Source organism: Podarcis gaigeae (genome assembly GCF_964106915.1).
Source record: "Podarcis gaigeae genome assembly, chromosome: 8".
Lineage (NCBI taxonomy): Eukaryota > Metazoa > Chordata > Lepidosauria > Squamata > Lacertidae > Podarcis > Podarcis gaigeae.
The window spans coordinates 66,003,520-66,027,708 of record NC_139684.1 but is presented as its reverse complement, the minus strand read 5'-3'; the positions used below and the strand labels follow the sequence as shown (position 1 = coordinate 66,027,708).

General features: G+C 45.5%; 2 protein-coding genes and 1 long non-coding RNA gene across 3 annotated transcripts in view; 1 reads left to right on the top strand and 2 right to left on the bottom strand.

Moving 5' to 3' along the window:
- The window catches only part of MAP3K6 (mitogen-activated protein kinase kinase kinase 6), a 39,612-nt gene extending 35,213 nt beyond the window's left edge, over positions 1-4,399 (bottom strand). Inside the window, exons 1-2 of the mRNA XM_083750623.1 lie at positions 3,796-4,399; positions 350-489 (exon numbers count right to left, since the gene is read on the bottom strand). Of these exons, the coding sequence (XP_083606749.1) occupies positions 350-489; positions 3,796-4,141 (486 nt within the window). The 5' untranslated portion in view covers positions 4,142-4,399. The remainder of the gene's footprint in view (positions 1-349; positions 490-3,795) is intronic.
- Positions 4,400-12,853: 8,454 nt separating this feature from the next.
- On the bottom strand, positions 12,854-22,371 carry LOC310849953 (ficolin-2-like). The gene is made up of 6 exons (XM_083750984.1): positions 21,943-22,371; positions 19,324-19,359; positions 16,633-16,760; positions 15,768-15,897; positions 14,657-14,791; positions 12,854-13,160 (listed from the first exon to the last, which is right to left on the bottom strand). The coding sequence occupies exons 1-6, from the start codon at positions 22,031-22,033 to the stop codon at positions 12,919-12,921; spliced, it is 762 nt and encodes a 253-aa protein (XP_083607110.1). The 5' UTR covers positions 22,034-22,371; the 3' UTR covers positions 12,854-12,918.
- LOC310849989 lies at positions 19,366-21,054 on the top strand. The gene is made up of 3 exons (XR_014567171.1): positions 19,366-19,908; positions 20,067-20,712; positions 20,746-21,054. It is a non-coding gene; the product is annotated as an uncharacterized lncRNA (long non-coding RNA).
- Positions 22,372-24,189: the final 1,818 nt, after the last annotated feature.

Genomic DNA, 24,189 nt, shown 5'->3' with positions numbered 1-24,189 from the left:
GTCCAGGATTCCCCACCACCACCCACAGAATGAGCAGGAGGGCACTACAAATGCAGCAGGGCTGGCTGACCATTATTTTGAAGAAAGCGGGCGGGAGGGACACTGCACATATTTCTACCAAAAGACAGATGCCCCAGAAAGTCCAGATTCTAAAACTGCCTAACTATTCCCCTGCATGAAGGGTTTCCTCAAATCCCAACTGTTTAGCAAGTCTAAAGGGAGCCCACTCCTGCCCTACAGATGTTCCTCTGATCTGATCAAGTGGCCCTTTTTCCGGGTAGTCCAGCGTCTCAAAGCAATCTCCATGAACAGACTCCACCTGTAGAATTGAATTGCATCCCCGACTCACCCGGAGAGCCTGCAGCTCCGGAAAATCAGTGTAGCAGCACAGGAGGATGTTGTTGGTCATGCTGAAGCTCTCCCTCACCCCCAGGTGATAGAAGAGCGAGGGCTGGCACAGGCTGTTGCTCATCTCCACCACAACCACATCTGCAGGGAGGGAGAAAGAAGACACAGATACTACCACAGAGAGCACTAGCTTGACCCCATCCTTCAGTTTGTTCTCACACCTTCCATCTTGTTTCTTGGGTTCAATCTTTTCTGAGACAGGTAGTTGGCAAGGGCTGCTGATATGGGGCTGTATACATACCATCAGCTTAAAACACAGCAAGGTTGTCCCTTCTCTCTATTTGGATTGAAGCCGAGTTGGGCGAAAATGCATCAAAGCACAGTTTTTCTCAAGAAACAAGATACTTATGAATTCCAGTGTTAGAAACTCAGAAAGCTAGGGGCCAAATGGTTTCTTAAACCAAGGTTACAGTCACCAAAACAGAGTGTTTAGTTGCAATTTTGGGGCAAGGTGGCACTCAATTATTATTTTTCAAATGATAGATAAATATCTGGCTAGTTCAGATGACAACCTTGATATAGGTTAAGAAATCTAAGAACTTAAAGAAGAAAAGTCACTTGATCCAGGGACAATCCAAACACATATATATATTGGCCTATTTTTACCTTTTATTCTTAATGGTGACACAGATCATTCATAACTTAATAATATTCTTAACACCTGTGAGCAGGGGAGTGGGGTGGGGTAAGTGAAGACAAGCTACAACAATTAACTACAGTGGTACCTCAGGTTACACATGCTTCAGGTTACATACGCTTCAGGTTACAGACTCCGCTAACCCAGAATAATGCTTCAGGTTAAGAACTTTGCTTCAAGATGAGAACAGAAATCGTGCTCTAGCGGCGCGGCGGCAGCGGGAGGCCCCATTAGCTAAAGTTCAGGTTAAGAACAGTTTCAGGTTAAGAATGGACCTCCGGAACGAATTAAGTATTTAACCCGAGGTACCACTGTATAATGTTCACCAATCCTGCTCAGGTTGCGCAGAAAAATAATTTTGGTTCCTGAAATTCATTCTGATTGTGCAAATAGAATTATACAGGATGTGCTGCTAGTAGGTGAAAGCAGTCCAGATCCAATGATGCCCAGGCATGTACCTCCTGGGGTGGGGGTGTCAGGCACCATCCTGGTGCCCAAGCATCTTCACTTGATCACAATGCACCTGGTGCCTGCCTAATTTCGAACACTGTTTAATAAATAACAACAACAACAATAATACTTTATTTATACCCCATCCATCTGGCTGGGTTTCCCCAGCCACTCTGGGTGGCTTCCAACAAAATATTGAAAATACATTAAAACATCAATCATTAAAAACTTCCCTCATCCTTCAGATGTCTTCTGAAAGTCAGATAGTTGTTTATTTCCTTGACATCTGACAGGGCGTTCCACAGGGCAGGCGCCACAACCGAGAAGGCCCTCTGCCTGGTTCCCTGTAACTTCACTTCTCACAGTGAGGGAACCGCCAGAAGGCCCTCGGAGCTGGACCTCAAAAGGCATCGGCCCATCTCCCTCATCTCCACAGAGATTTAACTTCTATAGATCATGAGGATGGGGCTGAAACCTAAAGACAGGCAACAGTCATCCATTTGTGCTCTTGAACAAATATTTAAAAGGCATCCCCGAAAGACAAGGGACAGCAGTTGATCATAAGCAGGTACCAAAAAATTTAGGTTGTCCCTGGTAAATGGGGGCCTTTTGAAGTATAGGATGTGTCATCCAGCTTCTTGAGTAGTTACTTGCCCAAGCTGCTCAACTTGTTAGGCAAGCTGTTCACTAGAAAGGTGTTCTACTCACACCCTTTGTGACTGCCATGAAAATTACTTGGCTTCTGTTCTGTCCACAGTGCAATTTCCACTCATATGCATAGGCTCCCTCCTCTGTCTGCCTGTCTGTTGACGTCTCTGTGTGTGTGTGCGCCTCTCCCTCCATCATTCCCTCCCTCCCCACACTTAGCATTGGGAACAGCTGTATCATGCCTTCCTGCAAGGATCCTGCATTAGGTGATCCAGCTAATTGTTCTGTTCTGAACCACAGTCACAGTTACTCTGAATCCTGGAATCCTTCACAAGATCAACATGAGCCAACAGTGTGATGCAGCAGCAAAAAAAGCTAATGTTATTCTAGGCTGCATCGATGGAAGCAGTGTCCAGATCAAAGCAAGTAATAGCACCACTCTATTCTGCCTTAGTCAGACCATACTTGGAATACTGTGTCCAATTCTGAGCACCACAATTTAAGAAGGCTGTTGGTGCAGAGGAGGACAACCAAGATGATCAAGGGTCTGGAAACTAAGCCTTATGAGGAGTGCTTGAAGGAGCTGGGTATGTTTAGCCTGGAAAAGAGGAGACAGAGGAGATATGATAGCCATCTTCAGATATCTTAAGGGCTGTCACATGGAGGAGGGAGCATGCTTGTTTTCTCCTGCTCTGGAGGATAGGACTCAAACCAATGGCTTCAAGTTGCAATAAAGGAGATTCCAACTAAACACTAGGACAAACTTTCTGACAGTAAGAGCTGTTCAGCAGTGGAAAAGACTCCTTAGAGAGACAGTGGATTCTTCTTCCTTGGAGGTTTTTAAGCAGAGGTTGGATGGCCATCTTGTCATGGATGCTCTAGCCGAGGTTTCTGCATTGAAGGGTTGGACTAAATGACCCTTAAAACCCTTCCAACTCTAAGATTCTCTGATAAGTATGCTTGGGGTGGAGTAGAATTAACCATATGACCCAAACATCACAAAACACAATTGGTACAGCCTGTGCAAAGTTTCTGTGAGAATCATAAAATGTGTAGATGATGATCATTTAACACAGATGTAACTGATAACAACAACACAGCCTTCATAGCCTTTAGGGATAGGCCATAGGTCAGTGGTAGAGCATCTGCTTTGCATTCAGAAAGTCCCAGGTTCAATCCCCAGAATCTCCAGGTAGGGCTGAGAGAGACTCCTGCCCAAAACCCCAGAGAGCAGCTGCCAGTGTGCAATACACTGAACACCTACGGGAGGGGGGACCTTTGTCAACATTGAGTCCTGAACCAATAGACTCAAACTTGCAGAAGAATTCTACTTCCATTTCACCAGGCTTGCTGTCTTTCGGGACACTAACAGCTGCTTATAAGTGCCAGTAGAAATTCACTAAATGGACGACATTCCAACCCTCGTGGGGACATGCAGAGGAGCCCTGCAGCGGTGGACGCTGGCAACATCTGATCACATCTGCAGCGTCTCGGTCCACCCGAGACAACCCGGACGAAAACCGCGGCGTTAAGCTCTGACTTGCCAATGCCCTCTGCTCTCCCACGGAGTTGCCCTGGGCAGGTTTCCTTCCCAGGTGAACTGACGGAACCGCTAGCCGGCCGAGGCCGAGGCTGCGTTTGCAGGGACTCACCTGCGTTGTAGAAAGTATCCAGGGGCGCGGTGTCCCCCAGCGCCACGGTGCCAAAAGGCAGCGTCGTCAGCTCCGTCGCCGGGACCTCTTTGCAGGCTTCCCGCAGGCATTGGAGAGGCAGAGGCTCTTCCAAATCCTCGGGGAAGATGTAAACCACGCTCAGGGGTCGGCCCCTACCGCTGCCACCGCCGCTGCTGCTGCCGCCCCCGTTGCTGCCGCTGCCGCCGCCGCCCCCTCCGGCGCCCTGGCTCCCTGCAGAGACTGGCTTGCTGGGGGTGAGCGCGATCGCCAAAGGGTCCTGCCAGAGACTCCCGGCGCTTCCCAGCTTGCTGCTGTCCTCTTCCATGCTGCGATTCCCTCGGAGTCAGAAAGCGCCTCTTTTAAAGAAACAAACGAGCCATTGGGCGGATTCGCCCCAAACGAACCAACAGGCAGAAAAGTTGCGTTTGTTTTTCCGCCCGCCTCCGATTTTAGGGTTATTTACAGCTCCCAAACTTGGTCCATATCAGCCCCACGTGGGATCGCCAAGCCCCGCCCCGCCAAACTTCCTCGACGAGTTCCCGAGGTGGGTGGGTCTCGCCGGGCATTTTTCTCCTTCCTGTGCTCCGCTGCTAGGGATCGACGTGGAGGCGCGCAGCGGGAGAGAAATGCCCCGCAGCCGGGAGCGGAGCGCAGGAAAGGGAGGCGCGGCGGGCGCGCTCTTCCGCCGCCTTTCCTGTTGGCGCAAACACCCCGAGACCAGCGCCCCCGGGGCGATTGTGCAAGAGGGGGGCGGAGGAGAGCGGCGAGCGCACACGCAGAGCCGTCTCCATGGCGTTTGCTCCGCGGTGCCTCCTCCTGCCACCCGCGTCCGGCTCCTTCCCCCCCCCCCCGCCGCTCCCACCTCGAGTAAGGGCGATATCCGGCACGTGCGCCACCTAAAGTATACAGCAAAGTAGAATGGCAACACGTGTGCTCCTAGGGCGCACACCGGGCGCACATTCTGCCCCCGAAAATCATGGAAGCTGTAGTTTACCTTTCACAGAGCTTTAATTCTCAGCTCTTTGCAAACTACAGTTCCCAGGATTCTCTGGGGGAGTGCTTCAAAAGTATGGTGTGTATGCAGCTGGTGTTTAATGGCGCTGTGGGTTAAACCAGCACCTAGGACTTGCCGATCAGGTCGGCGGCTCAAATCCCTGTGACGGGGTGAGCTCCTGTTGCTCTGTCCCAGCTCCTGCCAACCTAGCAGTTAGAAAGCACACCAAAAGTGCAAGTAGATAAATAGGTACCGCTCCAGCAGGAAGGTAAACGGCGTTTCTATGCGCTGCTCTGGTTCGCCAGAAGCGGCTTAGTCATGCTGGCCACATGACCCAGAAGTTGTACGCCGGCTCCCTCGGCCAATAAAGCAAGATGAGCGCCGCAACCCCAGAGTCGGCTACAACTGGACCTAATGGTCAGGGGTCCCTTTACCTTTACAGAGCATGATTAATGTGATTTCAGCCAGCAGCTGTAAAATTCTGGAGAGCTACGGCAGGTCAGTGTTTCTGAAACAGTGGACCTTGGACAGCTCTCAGGTGGGCCTCAGGGCCACACAGGGTAGGATTATGTCATGTTATGGCCCTAAACCAGGTGGGGGAACCTCTGGCTCTCTGGATGCTGCTGAACTACAACCCCCATAAGCCCCAGCAAGCATGGCCATTGGCCAGGGATGATGGGAGTTGTAGTTTAGCAACACTAGGAGGGCCAGAGGCTCCTCACACCTGCCAGTTCTAAATCACATTTAAGATGCTGCATATCCTGCACCTGATGTCACCTGCCGCCAATGCTGTTTGTCAGCTTATGGACACCTGGCCCAAAGAAATGCTGATTTCTGCAGATTTAAACCAAACATGACATATAACATTGTGGCGATTACGTACTGTATATTTTTGTCACATCAGAACAATAATGTCTGTTTTAGAGCCTGTTTCCCTGGTTTTCTTACTTTTTTAACCAGTTGCGTAAAACTTGAAATGTAGTGTATTTATTTATGAATTGGTATTCAGCTTGTGTGCAAATCCTGCACTGCCTCCACTGCACTGACGTGGCAGCCTGGAACATGCCATTCCTGGTCATTGAACCTCCCTGGGCGATGGAATACTGCAGGTTGATGTGTGAAGACACCAGTAGTATTTCTGAAGCTTTTTGTAATGAGGATGTGTTGGTACTAGAATCGGGGTGGGGCTGTGTGGGTTGGAGGCTGCGACCTGGAGAAAACACCTGGTGCTGATGCATGGAAAACTCTTAAGAGCACAAGTAAGTCCTACTGGTTCTTAGTTGAGGCAGGAGAGAGAGGAAGTGGAGAACTGAAAGAGGGCATATGGAAGGAAAAACAACCACCAGGGATGGAGAGGTGTAAAAGTCTACAGTTAATTTTCCCCGTCTTCTCCAGACAGTCCTGCCAGCAGGAGGTCAGCGGGTGCATTGCCTAGACTGGATCACTCTGTTAGTAAATTTGTCCCACGTCACTTTCCAAAGAATGAGAGTTTGCTTCTAAGAACTGGAACACTTCTGGTTTGTTGTTGGTTTTCTTATATGCCACCCAAGAGTGGAAATATTCTACCCACCTAAGCCTGGCCTGCACAGGACTTGCCTCATTCTGGATTTTTTTTCTGATTACCATCATCCTTACTATGTGCTTAAGTAATTGTGGTGGGGAATCCCCTTTTTCTCTCTTAAAGGGTGTGAGGAGCAACATAAGGAAGTTCTTTTAAACAAAAGTTGTTTTTAGCTCAGGCTCAATTCCTGGCATCTCCACATAGGACTGGGAGAAATCTCCCAGTTTGTGTGTAGACCATACTGAGCCAGATGGAGCAGTGGGATGACTCCGTATAAGCTTCCTGTGTGAGCCTAAGGGAAAGTAATAAAAATCTTTCCAGGCTGAAAAATTACTGTTCTTTTTCCATTGGTGTCATCAGTGCAGGACTTTTGGACAGAGTGAGCAGGAGAGCCCTCAAACCACAGGACGACTGGTGTACCACATGCTAAAGTAATTCACATTTCCATCAAAAGTGTGGAGTGTTTGTAAGATCACTACCACCCCCAGCCCCTCCAGTCAAAAATCACCTAACTTCACTACTGCTTACTCAGCATGTCTCTTGCTCACAATTTTTAGTCACTTTAAAAACTCATGTGGTTCTCTTGGCTGGTTTCAAGATGCTTCCAGGTGGGAGTTTATTGTGGAATTGGTGTTACGCGTGCACTCAAGTGTTTTACAGTGTCTACATGTCACTATCAAAATGAAAGCCCATTTTTTAAAAAAAACCCAACAACAACATTCAACCCAGATTTCCCCTTACTGTGGAAAAATCTGTTAATAAAAAAAAGAACCTGTTACACATCTGCAGTTACTGCTGAAATATAAGGTTATTTTGGCCCCTTCCCTATATTTGCTTTTGCACTCTGGTGCACTTTTGGGAGCCCCCCCCCCCCATTTTATTAGTGTTTCCTACTTACTAGAACTATGCTGAAATAACGCAAAATGCATTTTCATTGTGACACCTGCACAGGCACAATAAATACTTGAACACAGACCCTAAACTATGGTTACCAGACGTCCCCATTTCCCAGGGACAGTCCCCGGATTTACAAATCTGTCCCCGGACAAAATCCATCCCCGGAATGTCCCTGGATTTCATTTAATGTCCCCGGATTTATATTTTAAGTGTTGTAGATTTATTAGTAGGGAATGAATGTTGCATGGTTGGTTCAACGGCACAAGACTCAAAATATGGGGACTTCTGGCGAGGCTAAATGGTGGGCGCCACAGCAGCAAGCAGCTCCTGAAGCCAGCCAGAGCCAATTGTGCTACCAGGCTGGCTCTGGGCTGCTGAGACTGCCACTGCCGAGGGGGAACCAAGGATGCCTGGCGTGACAACTGGGGGAACCGCTGACCTCCTCCCCCATGACCCAAATCAAGCTGGGAGTGAAAGCGCCCGGCCACCCAGCCGACTGCCCAGCAGCGCTCCAGAGCCAGGAGAACCCTGGAGCCAACGCAGGCAGAAGAAGAAGAGGAGGAGAAGGAAGAGAGAGAAAGAAAGAGGAAGGAGAAAAAAAAGAGGGGAGCCCCTACCTTGTTGTGCTGCTGAGAAGGAGAGGTAGGAGAGCACCAGGAGGGCAAGGACATGTGGCCAAGCCCAGGCCTGACCCGAGCCTACTCCATGGCGGCTAACACTCCAAGAGAGCAGGCCAAGGCCCAGAGGAAGGCCGCACGACAGAGGAGACCACAGAAGAGAAGATATTCTTTTTTAAAAGGAAAAAGAACCTTTTTTAATAACTTTTTTTTCTCTTTTCAAAAATAAAAGTGTCCCCGGATTCTTTGAAAAAAAATCTGGTAACCTTACCCTAAACAGAAAAAGTCAGTGGAGGGCAAGAAGGGACCGCTGGGAGGGGAGAAGAAACGCCATGGTGTATCTGTAGCAGCAAAACCAGAGGGCTTCATCTACCCCAAGTGCAATAAAACATTTCTATCCCATTTTGGTCTCTACAGCCACAAAGGGCACTATAACTCTCCAATGGTTTGATTTTACACCCCCCCCAGTGTATTCTTCCATTGTCTCCAGAGACAGACAGATGCCAAAAACATGCAGGGCAGACAGAAACCTTGACCATGTGGGCTGGGGTAAAGGAGGGTTTCCAACCCTGCTTTTTGCGCACTTTGAGAGAAAGGTGTAGCAAAAATGGTTTTCAACCTTCCATAAAAACCTCCAACTCTTTCCTAGTAATTGCAGGCCACTGACCTGTAATTTCCCTAACATATAGAATACTTGCCAAGGCCATTAAGGTATTCTCCAGCAGCTGCAATTTTTCCATTGGCCCTTTCCTGTACAACAATGTCCTGTTCCTCCTCATTAACCATTTAGAAACCCCAGAGTGTATTCTGCCAGAGCTTTCACATCCCTGTACTAAAGTGTTCTGAAATGCAGAACACCCAATGAGAAAAAATTAATGACGTCAAGTTAAGATGGCAAAAGATGTTACAAGTAAATTTATATCAGAGAACCATGTTAAAATAGATTACACATTTGGCTGAGTCACTACCAACACATATGATGGGGAATTATTATAATGTCAGTTGGTAGAACATAAGACTCTTAATCTCAGGGTTGTGGGTTTGAGCCCCCACATTGAGCAAAAGATTCCTCCATTGCAGGGGGTTGGACCAGATGACGATTGTGGTCCTTTCTAACTATGATTCTATGATTGTTGGTATTTAACCTCTGATTAGGAAAGGTTGAGTATCGACGCTGGATCTGAAAGGAACAGGGGGCTGATTTCTTGCATATGTAATGGAACTGTGATAAAGTTAAATGAGGGGGATTCTTTTAAAAAAAAAAAAACACCATTGAAGATATAATGGGATATATTGAATTTTTAATCCTTTCCAAATTTGGGATATTGGAAGAATAATGGTCAAATCATACAATGACTGGGAATTCAATGGGAGCTGGACAAAATTTTGCTAGGCACTGAATTCAAAGTGTTGGTGCTGACCTTTAAAGCCTTAAATGGCTTCGGCCTAGTATACCTGAAGGAGCATCTCCACCCTCATCATTCTGCCCGGATGCTGAGGTCCAGCGCCAAGGGCCTTCTGGCGGTTCTCTCATTGCGAGAAGCAAAGCTACAGGGAACCAGGCAGAGGGCCTTCTTGGTAGTGGCACCCGCCCCGTGGAACTTCTTCCCATCAGACGTCAAGGAAATAAACAACTATCTGACTTATAGAAGACATCTGAAGGCAGCCCTGTTTAAGGAAGTTTTTAGTGTTTGATGTTTTATTCTGTTTTTAGTGTTCTGTTGGGAACCGCCCGGAGTGGCTGGGGAGACCTGGCCAGATGGGTGGGGTATTATTTAACAACAACAACAACAACAACAACAACAACAACAACAATAATAATAATAATAATGAATTCCAGAACTGCTTTCAGTGGAAGAATGAGAGAAAGACAGACGTGAAAGCAGTTTGCAAGTTTATGGCCCCCATCCATGATATTAAAAGTAATAACCAGCTAGAATTATTTGATGCATTTCTGTTGTTAAAGTGATAAATAAGCTTCAAAATACCATGGATAAATGATTAAGCATACTTTCCTTGGAAGTGACAAGTATAGGAAATACAATGTTATAGTATATTAAAACATAATTATTTTGTTTAAAAAAAGAAGAAAGGAAATGCAGAATACCTGTCTGACCTTTACCAGTTTAGAAACATATTAACTTTCTTGTAGGTTCCAGTAAGACACAAGTAAACAAAGGCGGAAGCACTAATTCCAGCAGGGAACTGTCTTATCTCCAGTGCGAGTTAATATCTACCGGTATATGAATCCACTGAGAGAGGTCATTAGTTTTAGGGCAAGGTGCCATCAGTGGGCCAATGACACTCAGCTCCATTTCTCCATAAAATGGAGGGGCTGTGTAGTCACAGTGGGTGAGATGGATGAGGAGAAACAAGCTCAGCTTGAAACCTGGCAAGATGGAGATGCTGTGGGTGAGTGGCTTCAGTGCCCCTGAGAAACTGACCAACTGCCTGCCCTGGATGGGGTTGCACTGCCCCTGAAGGAGCAGGTTCACAGTCTGCAGATGCTATGTCCATCTTTGTCATTGGAAGCCCAGGTGGCCTCACTGGCTATCTGCGGACAGGATGACAGAAAAGGCACTTCCTGGATTAGGAAAGCTTGGCCCCAGTGGTTCAAGCTTTCGTTACTTCAGGATTGGATTACTGCAGTGTGCTCTATGTGGGGCTTTGCTTTTGCTCCTTGGATCTGGAAAACCACAGCTTGTGCAGGATGCTGACAGCGATGCGACCCTGTCAGCATCTAACACCTTTCCTCAGAGACCTGCACGGATTGCCAATTTGCTATTGGGCCAAGTTCAAGGTGTTACTATTAGTATATAAAGCCCTTAACAGTTTGGGACCTGTTTACTTTCAGGACCGCTACCCCCTCCCATATATATATATATATCCAATCGGCCACTTTGATCTGTGGAACTGGCACTGTTAACTGACACTGTTAATATTTTAGTGTGGCAGCACCTTCACTTTAGAACTCCCTGCCTGTTTCCATTATTCAGGAGTTTTGTTGTATCCTTTGGTGCCTGCTTAAAACATATTTGCCTATGGCAATTTAAACTGATGGAATATGCGCAGCTTGCGAACCTAACATATAGAATAAGAGAACAAGAAGAACATACGTTTAAGGAAGATTGGAAAATGTTTATTGAATATGTGGGGTCAAATTGTGTGCACTTGAAAACATTGGCAGATAAATTCAACAGTGTAAATAAGTTTTGATGGATGTTATAATGGAACACTGAATGTTTTAGTTTATGTAAAATATGCAGGGATTTATGTTATGCAAAATGAACCATGGAGCCTATCTGCAGAATCCAGACATGTGTTTTAATTTCTTTTTGGCATTGCTGATTTTAATGATATTTTGAATGTTCTTAATACTTGTTTTTACCTGTTGTTGTTGTTTTAACTGATACTTGTAATGTTTTAATATTGCTGGGAGTCTTTTTTGTTAAATCACTCAAGAGTTTTAGTTACAATCAAATGCTGTGAAATTAAGTAACTAAATAAATTTGTAAATAAACGTAAATATTACAAACCACCCAGGAGTCTCCAGTGATCTCCTCCCTAAAAGGAAACAAAATTGGTTAAGTGCTGTTCCACAACTCCTGGGATTTCTCACCACTCAGAGAAACGAGGTGTTCATAACTATATGTTTGTTAGTATACTTTTAACAGGTATTACTACTTCCCTCAGAACTATGATAATTGCTGTTGTGTGATGGGAGGCCAGTGCTAGAGGCTGCTAACAGGGAATTGTCAGCATCCTTAGCAAAATACAATTCCCAGAATGCTTGGGTGGGAACGATCAGCTAAGTTGATATAAAACCAGTATCAGTCAAGTAGACAACCACAGTCTGACAACAGAAAACAAATGGAAATACCTGGTGGAAGAAGTAAAGAGGTTAATGGCAGTATGAAAACAGAGAATGGATAGGCCTGAAGCCTATTTTGACTCACTTTTCCAATACCAATGCACTCACGGTCTTCCTGATTACAGCCCTAGCTTTATTAATGCCTCTTTCTCATCCAGATATGACCCATGGTTGAAAATTGCCTTGTCAAACATTTTAATATCCCTACATAACCTCCCTTGGCAACCAAAGTGAACTGGATAGAGACTTAACTTGAGGCCGAGGACATCCTGTCCTCTGCTCTCTCCTATTAAAATCTCCCGCAAAAAATCAGGACTGGAAAACGAAAGGACTCCGCTTGAAACCTTGGAAAGCTGTTGCCAGTCACAGCAGACAGTTCACACCGCCCATTTAAAACACTACACTACTAAACAGCCATGGCTTCAAAGGATTCTGGGAGCTGTAGTTTGCTAAGCGTACTGATAGCTGTGAGGAGGCCCCGATTCCCCTCACAGAGCTACAGTTATCAGAGCGGTTCAACAAACAATCCCACTTACAGTTTGGGAGGTGAATACTGCTCTCCAAACAGCTGTCGGCACCATTAATGAACTATAGCTCCCAGAATTCTTTGTGGGGAGTCATGACCGTTTAAAGAGGTATTGTAGTGCATTGAATGTATGGTGTGAATATTGCCAGAATTAGGCTAGAGGGGACTGCTTCATTTAACTCAAAACAAAGTCAGACATATCCATTTACAAAGGTTGCCAAATATTAAGTATTCTAACTGGCAGTGGTGGACTTTAGGTGTGTTTTATTTTCACACTGCTTAGAGAGCTCTTTGATCAAGTAGCTAACAAACAAATAAATAAATAGCTAGCTGCAGTTTCAATATTTGAGTATTTTGTTGAATAAACCAGGTACTTTGGGCTGGATTGTATTTTTATTATTATTGATTTTGGCCTTTGTGATTTGAAATGTTTTGCTTCTTAGGCATCCTCAGTATGGACAGTAAACGTTTTGCCCTAATGGAGCCTCTCCCTCACCTATTAAAAGCTTGAACGGATTTTGGAAGCAGAATAATCCCTCATGCAAAATAAAGAGACACACAAACACCCATATAGCTGCTTAATTTTTGCTTTACTCATTCCCTTTGGTTGCTTTCTAGGCCTCAAATGGGATCTCTTTAGCGAATCTTCATCTCTGTGCGCTTGTAGGAGGTGCCAACGCCCTTGCCAGTTGCCCAGTCAATGCCATAGGTCTGCCCTTTCCGATCACCAATAGGATAGCCTCCGTTCAGGTTGGACCTATAGCAGTTGAGATACCACCAAGCTCCATGCACAGTGACAGCGCAGTTCTGTGTCCCACTGTCATTGTCATTGTCATGGGTGGAAAAACGCTGCCCGCTGTGAAAGGTCATGGAGTCACCTGCAGAGCAGAAAGAGGTGGTGTAAAAGTGCTCTTTTTTTCCCTTTGTCTGCTGCCCATTACATTTCTCTTCCCGCCCCCCACAGCATCAGTGCCTCTGGGTCTGAGGGAGCTTCGGTCAAAGTGCCTTTTCCATGTCAGTAGGCCCTAGTGAGCTCATCTGGTTGGGAGGAGAAGCAGCCCTTTGATCAGCATTGAGCGGCTGCTGGGTGTGAGAACAACCATTTTAATGTCCCACAGTGCCCCCAATGCAGTATGGCTCCAGGGCACTGTAGGAAATTTAAATGGTAGCTCTAGGAACGGGTGGGGGCAGGTAAGGTGCCAGTGATGCGTCTGTCAGGAGCTGGAGACCTGGCAGCTCCTAGCTAAGTCACTTAAATAATGCAAATGGAGTGCAGTGAAAAGAGAAATCCTGATAACCATTCACTGAGGAAATTGAACAAAAACAGTGTATAATGTGACAAGAAAGGAACAGAGGTTTTGTCTTTCTTTTGGCAGAAGCCTTGTACGTCAACCAAGCATACTGAGGAAAACTCCCTCAGGGCAACATAACCAATCAGAGCATGTGCTACCTCAGCAAACATCAAGCTGCTTTGCCTAGTTGCTAAGCCACACCTCCCCTCTTGGCTAGCTGACTATAACAGTAACAGAATTAACTCTTTAGTTGCACCCAGGATGATCTCTGCTGTTACACTTCCAACAGCAGCCATTGCTGGAGTAACAAAACAGCAATCCCAGGTCTGGAATGAGTGAATACTAAATATGTTGGTCTTCAAAGTGACAGGGCCAGCTCAATATATTTAGCTGCCTGAGGAAAAGGACAAGATTTGCCTCCCCTCCAATTCCATGTACAACAGCTGTTGGATCATCCTTGATTCACCATGTTCACCATATACCTGACAGCAGCAGGCTAGAATAGAGCAGGGGTGGGTAACTGTTGGCCTGCTATATCCCTTCATTCCTCCCTGCTCCTGCTGCCACTGTGCTAAGCCATAGTTTGGCTCTGTGTTTCATCCAAACCCAGAGTTGTGGTTTATTTCCCCCCTACAAACAAACCAAGAACAAACCTTGCTTAAAGTTCTTAGTCTGTTTGGAGAGAGACAAACCACGAGTCCAAGTTCTAATGATGACTTAGCTCACAGCACTGTAGCAGAGCAAGCAGGGAGGAGAAATCTCACCAGGTGCACCAGCGCACTGTACATTCACCTTCAAACCATAGGTAAGCTTAACTATAATTTAAAATGGTAGCCGGGAGCCTTTGGCCTGTGGGCCTAATTAGGCCCGCCCACCAGGCCTCTGCATTTGGCCCAGATGACCATTTTAGGCAAACCATGCCGACCTGTCAGTCACCTGATACCATCTGATATCAGAGATCCGTTATCTCCAGTATATGCACTAAATGCCACTGACCAGGTCCAGTTCCCCACTCCTGGTTTAAAGCAGCATGCAAACCAGACCACAGTGCATGTGGAAAGCAGGTTTGAAGTCCCCCTCACCTGCAGTGCCACCCAGGAATTGCCCCAGGACAAGCTGATACTTCTCCTCTTCTCCCCTGAGCTGGAAGGACTGGTAATGAGCAAAGGTTTTGCGGTCGTCAAAGTCTACCAAGTCTACACGCAGCTGGTGCTCCCCTAAGGAAAAGAGGACAGAAATTCAGCACAACTTTGCCTTTTGCACACTTGAAAAACTTATGTGCGATGTGGCACAAGAAATATTTCCAAAGCAGCCTCTAGAAGGTTGGGGACGTGGTCCTCAGGATGAAAATAAAATAATAATAATAATAATAATAATAATAATATGAAGAAGAAGAAGAAGAAGAAGAAGAAGAAGAAGAAGAAGAAGAAGAAGAAGAAGAAGAAGAAGAATTTATACCCCGCCCATCTGGCTGGGTTTTCGCAGCCACTTTGGGCGGCTTCCAACAAAACACTAAAATACAATAACCTATTGAACATGAAAAGCTTCCCTAAACAGGGCTGCCTAAAAAATGGTTCTTGCGCCTGTCATATCAAAACAGATCACTGGGTGTCTTAAATTTTGAACTGGGGGCTGCTATCAGAAGAGTGGGGTGGAAGAGGGTAGTGGAGACATTGTATTTTAAAATCCTGCACAGATAGGCTGCTGCAAATAAATCCAATATTATTGTTGTGATGGAATAAAAACACAGCTCTTTTTTGCCTCCCAGAGGCTCACAATAGCATGGCAGGTCCCTGCTACTGGCCTGGAAAGAATGTTTTTCCAGATAGGAATTGGCACATAAGTCCTTTCTGGTTTCTTTCAGATTTCCAGTTTTAAGTTCAGTTCCCCACATGTTTACATCAGTTTTGAATGAATGAATGCATTTGTGTGTGAATATACACATTTATGCACACTATTTCCCCCAATAGTACGCTGTTTCTAATACATTCATTTGTATGCAGACTTTACCTCATTTGTATGCAGACTTTACCCTTGCACATGCACTTTTTGTAACATTACTTAGCTGGAGAACTGCACTGCAAAATTCAGAGAAGTGTGGATTTCAAGGTATGGCTGTGCAACTTCAGCTTACATTGTAAACCAAATCTAATTTCCCCTCCACCCTTATCCCCAGATCAAAGGCGGGGTTACCCTCCCGTGTCAGGAGATGAATGTTTTCGTTGCCCAGCCAGAATTCCGATAGCTGGTTCCCAAAGCCTTTCTTGTAGTCATTCCAGGTACGGTAGAAATCAACAGACCCATCCAACCGCTTCTGAAACACCTGAGAAAGAGATATAGAAACAAACACAGCAGAAAAAATGAGTACATCGCCTGTAAATGTATTGTTTTCTCATTCAGCCTCTCACATCCAGTGTTTGAGTGGCAGGGGCTATGGCTTGACTTCACATCCTAGCACCCTTAGCTATTGACCATGCCTGATAGGGCTGCTAAGAGTTCGAATCCAGCATCATTTGGAGTGCAAGAGGCTTCCCACCCTAGGTTTCACAGGCATGGAAATGCGGAGCTGGAATAATGACATCCTGGATTTGGGCTGCGTCGTGTTGGAAGGTATGGGTAGGGGATTTTTAAGGCGGCCAACTTCTGGGCAACGGAGTGCAGGAGGATCAGTGTTTGTGTTTTCATTTTAATCTGCTGGTTAGTGGGTTGGAAAAACTGCCATGTTCTTATGTTAGCATAATTACAAAGTTTTCCATTGCTGTAAGTGTGTGTGTGTGTGTGTGTGAGAGAGAGAGAGAGAGAGAGGGAGGGAGGGAGAGAGAGAGAGAGATTTTCCCATGTTGTATGGAATGTTAATGTTTTACATGAATTTTCTTCTCTATGTTATGTGTGTATATGTTTTTTTTAGTGCAAATTACTTGGAGACCATTTAGATGACAAGCGGTGAATAAGTTTAATAAATAAATTATCAAACCCAACGGGAGCAAAAAATCCCAATAACAATACAGGGCGTAGTATACTGCAGTAGCGCTGCCTTCACCTCAAAGCAGCCACTCACCAGCCAGCCCCCTCCATCAGTATCCATGTCACAGAAGACCCTCAGGGGCCAGCAGCCCGGCAGATAGATGGTGTACCAGCCGCTCAGGAACTCCCCCTTGCTCAGCAGCTCCTTGCAGCTTCTTGGTGCTGGGAGAATATGCCAAATGACAAAAGGCAAGATGAAAGGCAATGGAGGCAGGAAACGTAGCAAGCTAGGGACACCACCATAGTTTCCAATTAATGTTGTTTTATGATTACTATTTATATGCCACTTAATGCCAAATTAGGCTTCTAAGCTGTTTACAAGTATAAAAACCAATGAAAGAATCATTCAGATAGATATAAGCATCTGGAATAAAAACACATAATAAAAGGATCCAATTAAAACTATAAAATCCAAGTCATGGCACCAAAATAAAAAAAAACCAAAAACAACTCTAAAATCCAGAATTAAATCCTGCTAAACCAGAACACCAATTAAATAGGTCAAGAGGTCAAAGGAATGCCTGTGCAAACAGTTCGAAAGCCAGCAGAATGCCAATACAGATGGGGGCCTCTCTTATCCAGCAGGGAGTGAATTCCATAACATCAGTGCTACCAATGAAAAAACCTGCAGATATTGATGACAGTGCATTAAGACAACTCCATAGGTTCATTTTCACTTGTTTAATGCAGCGGTTCCCAAAGAGGGTGGTACCATCCCTGGGGGGATGGGGGGGGCGGATTACCTAGGGTGGGGAGTGCTGGAAGTGTGAATGAGATTTTGAAAGCTGGTATCACTGGATCAAGTTCATTGGATTTATCTAACTAATTGGTTTTAATTGGATTATGAATAAATGTGCAATTAATTGTGACTGTTGTGAATTTTATTATGTTATTATCTTCCCTATTGGGCTGTCCAAAAATATTCAGAATAAATATTTTTATAGGGTGGGGTAAGGGAGCACTGGGGAACCAAGGGGGCAGTGGACAAAAAGGTTTGGGAGCTTCTGGTTTAATGTAATATTACTGTTGCTTACGACACAGTTTAAAGCTCACCTTTTTCACATTGTAGACTATAAAATGTCCACACCAAAGCTGGGTTTCTCATTTTGCTATTTGTGTTTGTGAAAGTGATCTTGTTTAGTCTGTCTGCTTTTAGCCTAGAAGTGTTCCTACAGGTCGCTAATGCAGATTACAAATTTTACTCCACATTTTTAAACTGGCCCTTGGGTAAAAGAGACATCCTTTTATCTCCACGTTTTATAACACTTCTACATTTATAAGGCGTGTGAAACTTCATTCACTGGGGCTTTTGAAGCATTTAGAAGCAGCCCCTGCTTTGCCTAATGATGTTGGGATTTTATCAGCAGCTCAGTCGCGTTTCGTACCACGAAAAGGGAATGTTAAACCATATATAATGAATGAATGAATGAATGAAAGGAAGGAAGGAAGAAAAGCTGAGGAATTTCAAAGTCCGCATATGCCTTTGAAGAAAGGAGAATTGTGGGAGGCTTTGAAGAGCTCACAATGGGCTCGCTTCCTTATCGTGGCAGTCCTGAGGAACTACTGTCACATAAGCAATTAGGGTAGGCAACGTGGTGCCCTTCAGATGCTGCTGGACTACAATTCCCATCATCCCTGGTGGCACCATGTTGACTACCCATGGCGTAGGTATTTGGGGGCAGTTTGTGGATCGTTATATAGTACACTGTTGTCTTTGTGTACTATGTGATGTATGGAAGTGAGAGCTGGACCATAAAGAAGGCTGATCACTGAAGAATTGATGCTTTTGAATTATGGTGTTGGAGGAGACTCTTGAGAGTCCCATGGACAGCAAAAATATGAACCCTATCCATTCTTAAGGAAATCAGCCCTGAGTGTTCACTGGAAGGACAGATCCTAAAGCTGAGGCTCCAATACTTTGGCCACCTCATGAGAAGAGAAGACTCCCTGGAAAAGACCCTGATGTTGGGAAAGATTGAGGGCACAAGGAGAAGGGGACGACAGAGGACGAGATGGTTGGACAGTGTTTACGAAGCTACCAGCATGAGTTTGACCAAACTGCAGGAGGCAGTGGAAGACAGGAGTGCCTGGCGTGCTCTGGTCCAGGGGGTCACGAAGAGTCGGACACGACTAAACAACAACATATAGTACACTAGGGTTGAAGCCCTACTTGCTTCTCTCGCCAACCCCCTACATCCTCCCTTTCCAGCTCATCAACTGCTGCCCCCCTTCCTTTGAACTCTGTCAACCCCCACCTTCCTTCCCTGGCCAACCCCTCCTCCCTCCCTTTGCACCTCACAAAAGAAAACCTTGGACCTCACCAGGTCTCTGCAACTCACCTGGGCCCCCTGCTGGCTTGCCTGCATCTCTGTCCTCCAGTTCCTTCATCCTTTCCTCACCTGGGCCCCTTGCCTGGGCTGCCCACCGTCATCTCTGTTCTCCAGATCCCTCCCCTTTGCTTCACCTGGGTTAATCGCCTGAGCTGCCCACCTGCCTCTCCTCCTCCCATTACCTTGACCTGCATCTCTGTCCGTTGGTCCACCTGCCAGACGGCCCAGTAGCTCGTCACACTGTAGTTATCAGTGCCACTTGTCTGGGGCAAACTGAACTGTAAAGCGACAACATCCTTGCAATTTTGTATTATTAGAGTTTGAGGATTATTATAAAGTTGAGCCACTAGATGGCAGAGGGTGCATTTCCCAAGAGAAGCAAGAAAGAAACTCACCGGATTGGCAGAGGGCCAAAAGATCTCCTCGATCACCTGATATTTAGAGAAAACAAACTTGTTACTAAGCAAATCGTAACAATACACTGAAGGCGAAATGAATCCAAAACCCACAATTGGGCAATACCTTGATTAGGACTCACCAAATGTCACAAATTTGTGGCACGCTTTCCACTTCTCCAGATATCACCCATAAAGGGTGGGGTAGAGAGTTGAGGGAAATAGGGGGTGGGTGGGGAAAGTGTACAAAACTTAGGTTGATGTTGTAGCCATGAGGTCAGCTGGTAGACGGAAGGGAGTCTACAGGCTAAGTTCCTCCCAACAAGTGCTGCAGGTATCAAGTTTCACACCTGCCATCCAAAATCAATCCCTGGCTTTGCTGAACTGAAGATTGCCATGCTTCTCTTTATTTCTGTTTTTGGCATATCTAGGATCTGGAATGTTTATTTTTAAGAGGTGGGACAGATCCTACTCCCCTCACAGAGTTAGAAACCCCAAAGTGGTTTAACAATCAATGCCTCTTCTCAGGGAACTCTGGAAATGGCAGCTCTGTGAGGAGAATTGGGGTCTCTTAACAACTCTGAGGTCTGGAAACTTCTGTTTCAGTGTATCTGAAGAAGTGTGCATGCACACGAAAGCTCATACCAAGAACTGACTTAGTTGGTCTTTAAGGTGCTACTGGAAGGAATTTTTTTTGTTTTGACTATGGCAGACCAACACGGCTACCTATCTGTAACTCTGAGGACCATTAACAAACTACAGCTCCCAGGATTCTCAGGGGTTCCTGCCACTCCAGGAAGCCCAGGACATCCCTTCAGGAAGGCAAAGCTGCTCATCACCTGAAAGACCCACAATCTTCACTTCTGTGGGAAAAGATAGGAAATGTAGTATTTCACCCTCTGTGCTAACGTCAGTGTCCACCTGAAATTAGACCCTGTTTCAACAATGGGGAGGCTCACATGTGGCCCTCGAAGCCTCTCTTTTCTGGCCCTCATCAGTCTTCAACAAGCTACACACCTTTTATGCCTGGCTGGAATGTGTCCTTGAACTGCCCATTTTCAGGTCACCATGATATTCTGTCATTGGGAAGCACAGGTCAAGGAACTTTGCCATCCCTATATGCTCAACACTTCCCTTTCTGTAGGGATCAGCTCCACAATCCAGTTCCTCCCTGATGCAGCAGGCTTGAAGTCACCGCCCATCAGCCGACAAGCAGTGAGCAACCTTTCTCTCTGCAAGGATCAGCTGTGCTATCCATGGGGAACTGGCATGTGCAGCCATGCCAGCTGCATCCCTACCTGCTCCACACCTGATGTTACACATTGGCCCAGGTGTGGGGCAGGTGGGCATGGTTTGAGGAAAATGGCTCCACGGGCCAAACTGGGACCTGTGCTGGGCCAAAATTGCCCCACAGACCAGGAGTTCCTTACCCCTGCTATGTTCAGTAAACACTTACACCCCTGGGCATTATGCAGAGGACCACGATCCAGGGCTGGCTGCTTAGTATATAGGGGTATAGGACAGGGCATGTGACACTGACAACTCTATCAGAGGAGAAAGTTTCAACCGGGGGACATGGGGAAAACAGCCAGGCAGGTGCTTCCATTGCCCTAACATCTGCTGTTTGAGGCAGTCACCTCCCTTTGCCTAATACTAGTCGGCACTGCACCAGTGTCACAGTTCAAAGGACAGCACAATTCCACAGAGGGGGATGAAAATCAAGTGGGAAAGGTAGAAATAAATGTCAGGTGGTACCTAAAACAAAATGTTGCAGTGTATCCCCACCTGTTAAGAGGAATGCTTTTGCTCAGGGCTTCAGAAAACCTTATAGCCATCGTGTGTGTGTGTGTGTGTGTGTGTGTGTGTGTGTGAGAGAGAGAGAGAGAGAGAGAGAGAGAGAGAGAGAGAGAGAGAGAGAGATATTTTTCAGGAAAGGGAAACAGTAATCTTTCCCCTTTCCCAGGCTCCGATGCCTTGCTTTCTAGGACTCAGGATTGAAACCTATTGCTATATCTTGGGGTGGAGGTTCTGAACAGCTGGAAAATATGCCCCCCCCCTTTCATCCTCCTGAAATAATTCTGGGAGCTGAGTTATTTAGCCTCTCAGCTCACATTCCTCCAACCCTAGTTTATCTACCAGAAACTATTAAGGGCTTGAGCACACCAGTTCCCTCTTCCGTCTCCACCCCCCCACAAAATCTCATCTGACACATGAATGCTTTCAGAAGTTCAAAGGTCCTCATCAGACCATTTGGTGTTTTGCTTTTAAAAAACAATAATTTACATGCATATATATTTCTGTGTACCCAGGGATATGCCAACCTTTAAGTATGTAAAAACGACTCACAAAAATGTAGAAACCACTCCTCCCATCATGAGCTTTGTGTGATGTCCAGCATTCTCCAAGGGTGGAAGAAGCCATGGTTCATTTGTGGAACACATGCTTTTCATGCAGAAGGTCCCAGGCTCAACCATGGCATCTCCAAGTACGACTGGGGAAGACTCTCCTCCCACCCTCCATATGAATCATGGAGAGCTGCCAATATGGAGCTGGCAGGACCATTGGCCTGACATGGTATAAAATGGCTTTACTTACTGGCAAGAAATTAAAATCTCTTACCTGCGCATTTGTTGGAATCACCAGTTGCCTCCATCCAGGTGGGAAAACAGAGCAAGACTGCAAAAACCCTGCAACACAGCTCCAGATGCATGGCTTCCTTGTTCCTCTGTGCAATTCACTGTCTCCCTGTCCTGCTCTCCTTATATACTTGCTGGGACCAATGACACGCCAGGAGGCTTATACTGTATTGGGAAGATTTCCCAACATGGTTCCAAGTGAAGAAAGCAGCAATGAAGAACTATTATTGGCTATTAATTTCTCATTTCCCAGAGGGTATGTGTAGAGGTGGTGAAGAGGTCATGTTTTGCCTCACCCAAACAGCATAACGTGTGCCAGACTTCAAATCAATAGTCTCTTTCTTCCTTTAAAGGAAACTGTAGCACGCACAACTTCACTTTGTGCAGAAGACTTTCCCCTTCTATTTGCCTAACGAGTAGGGGTGAAAACAACATTCAGAAAAGGCAAATTTGATACTGAGCTTTTCCTTGTTTGCATGTTCATGAGCCGATCAGGTTTCGAGTGACTGTTGGCATTTTCACAGGAAATTTTTTTGCAGCACACACACACACAAAAGCCAAAAAAACCAAACCTGAAGGGCAGCTGTTTAGAAGATGGCATTATAATGTTGCAACTGTTTCTCGAACTGTGTATTTCCTTGAACTCTGTTTTATGGAGGCGCTAAAGGAGCCATTAACATTTGTTCTTGTGTTTCTTATCTGTTTTGTCTCTCCAGTGCATGAGGACAGGATTGTTCACTTGGGGGCGGAGGGAGGTCGTAAAGCTTACTGGTTCGAGCCTAGCTTTATAAAGAAAACAGAGGTCATTTCTTAATTACACAAGGATTCTCATTTCTTGCCCTCAGTTCATCATGCGATGTTTTTCATTTATTTCTCATATGAAAGAGGAAACAACCCAGAGACTTTTCTAACATTGGGGAGGACAGGCAGTAAATATTTTCACCTAAACTGTAAATGTTACTGGATTTTTTTGGGGGGGGGGTCGTGTTTCTTTTCTATATTGAGCAAGTAGCACATTGTTAAAGACACAGAATTCATGAATACAACCCATACCCTGGCCTGGAAAGTCAAGACTTCTGTGTTAGTCACTCATGCCATACCCATTGTCTCATGCCATACCCATTGACTTCTATATATTCATACCACCCTGTGAATGTATTCTAAATCATGGAGTGGGGACTATTAAAAGCAGGTTTGGAGAGGAAGAGAGAGGATGAGGTTTGCTACGGCAGCTATACGTAGCAGTAAGTCCAAGAGAACACCATGGGGGCTTGGCCTCCAAGTGCAGGGAAGAATGAGAAAAGGGGGGGGGAGGGAAGGAGAGAGAGAGCGTGGGGTGAGGGGAAGGCAGAATAAATTAGGAATGGAGAACATTTATCCTGATCCAATGCATGTTTATTCTGCAGTTAATTCTATCCAGTTCAATCCTGGTTACTACCTAGCAAAATGTGCATATGATTTGTTTCACCTTGATTCTTTCCCAATCTTCTTGTGGCAAATAATATATAAATAATATATCGATAGATGATAGATAGATATAGATAGATAGATGATAGATAGATAGATAGATAGATAGATGATAGATAGGTACACTCACAGAAACAACACCCAAGTAACTTCCTCTACCCAAATACACACTTTAAAAAAGCAGGGTATGATTCTGTAAAAACTAACTGAAATGGACGTTGCGTTTTGATGACTTCACATTGTGCACAACTCAAGATAAAATTCAATACCTCTGGGGGCGTACAAATGGATGGCGATAATGGGTAATGAGAAGCTTTACATTTACAGGGCTCATAATTTTTCGAAGAATCAAAGCCAATTAGGTGATAAGAATAGTCCAAAGGTTCCCTGCTTGAGTTTTTATGAACCATTTTGCAAAATGAATAGTGTTTGTCCTAGGGAATTGCAGGGGGGGGGGACTTGTCATGTCAGTCTGTGATTGTGAATCCCATCCCTACTAATGAGTATGTGCATATGTGGGCTTCTGTTAGGAAGGAGCTGAGCTTTTTTCCCAGGGGAAACTCACAGGAACTCAGTTCCGACATCTCTCAGGTAAGGCACCATTGCCATTCTAACAGAATGAGGGAGGTGTTCATGGTGAGTTCTGGCACCTCTTTTTCTAGAAAAATAGCACTGGGGATGAGAGAGAAATCTGATCCAGTTTGCATTTAAAAGACACAGAGAAGCTGAAACTGTTCTGCGTGGAGAAACAGAGTTGTGACTT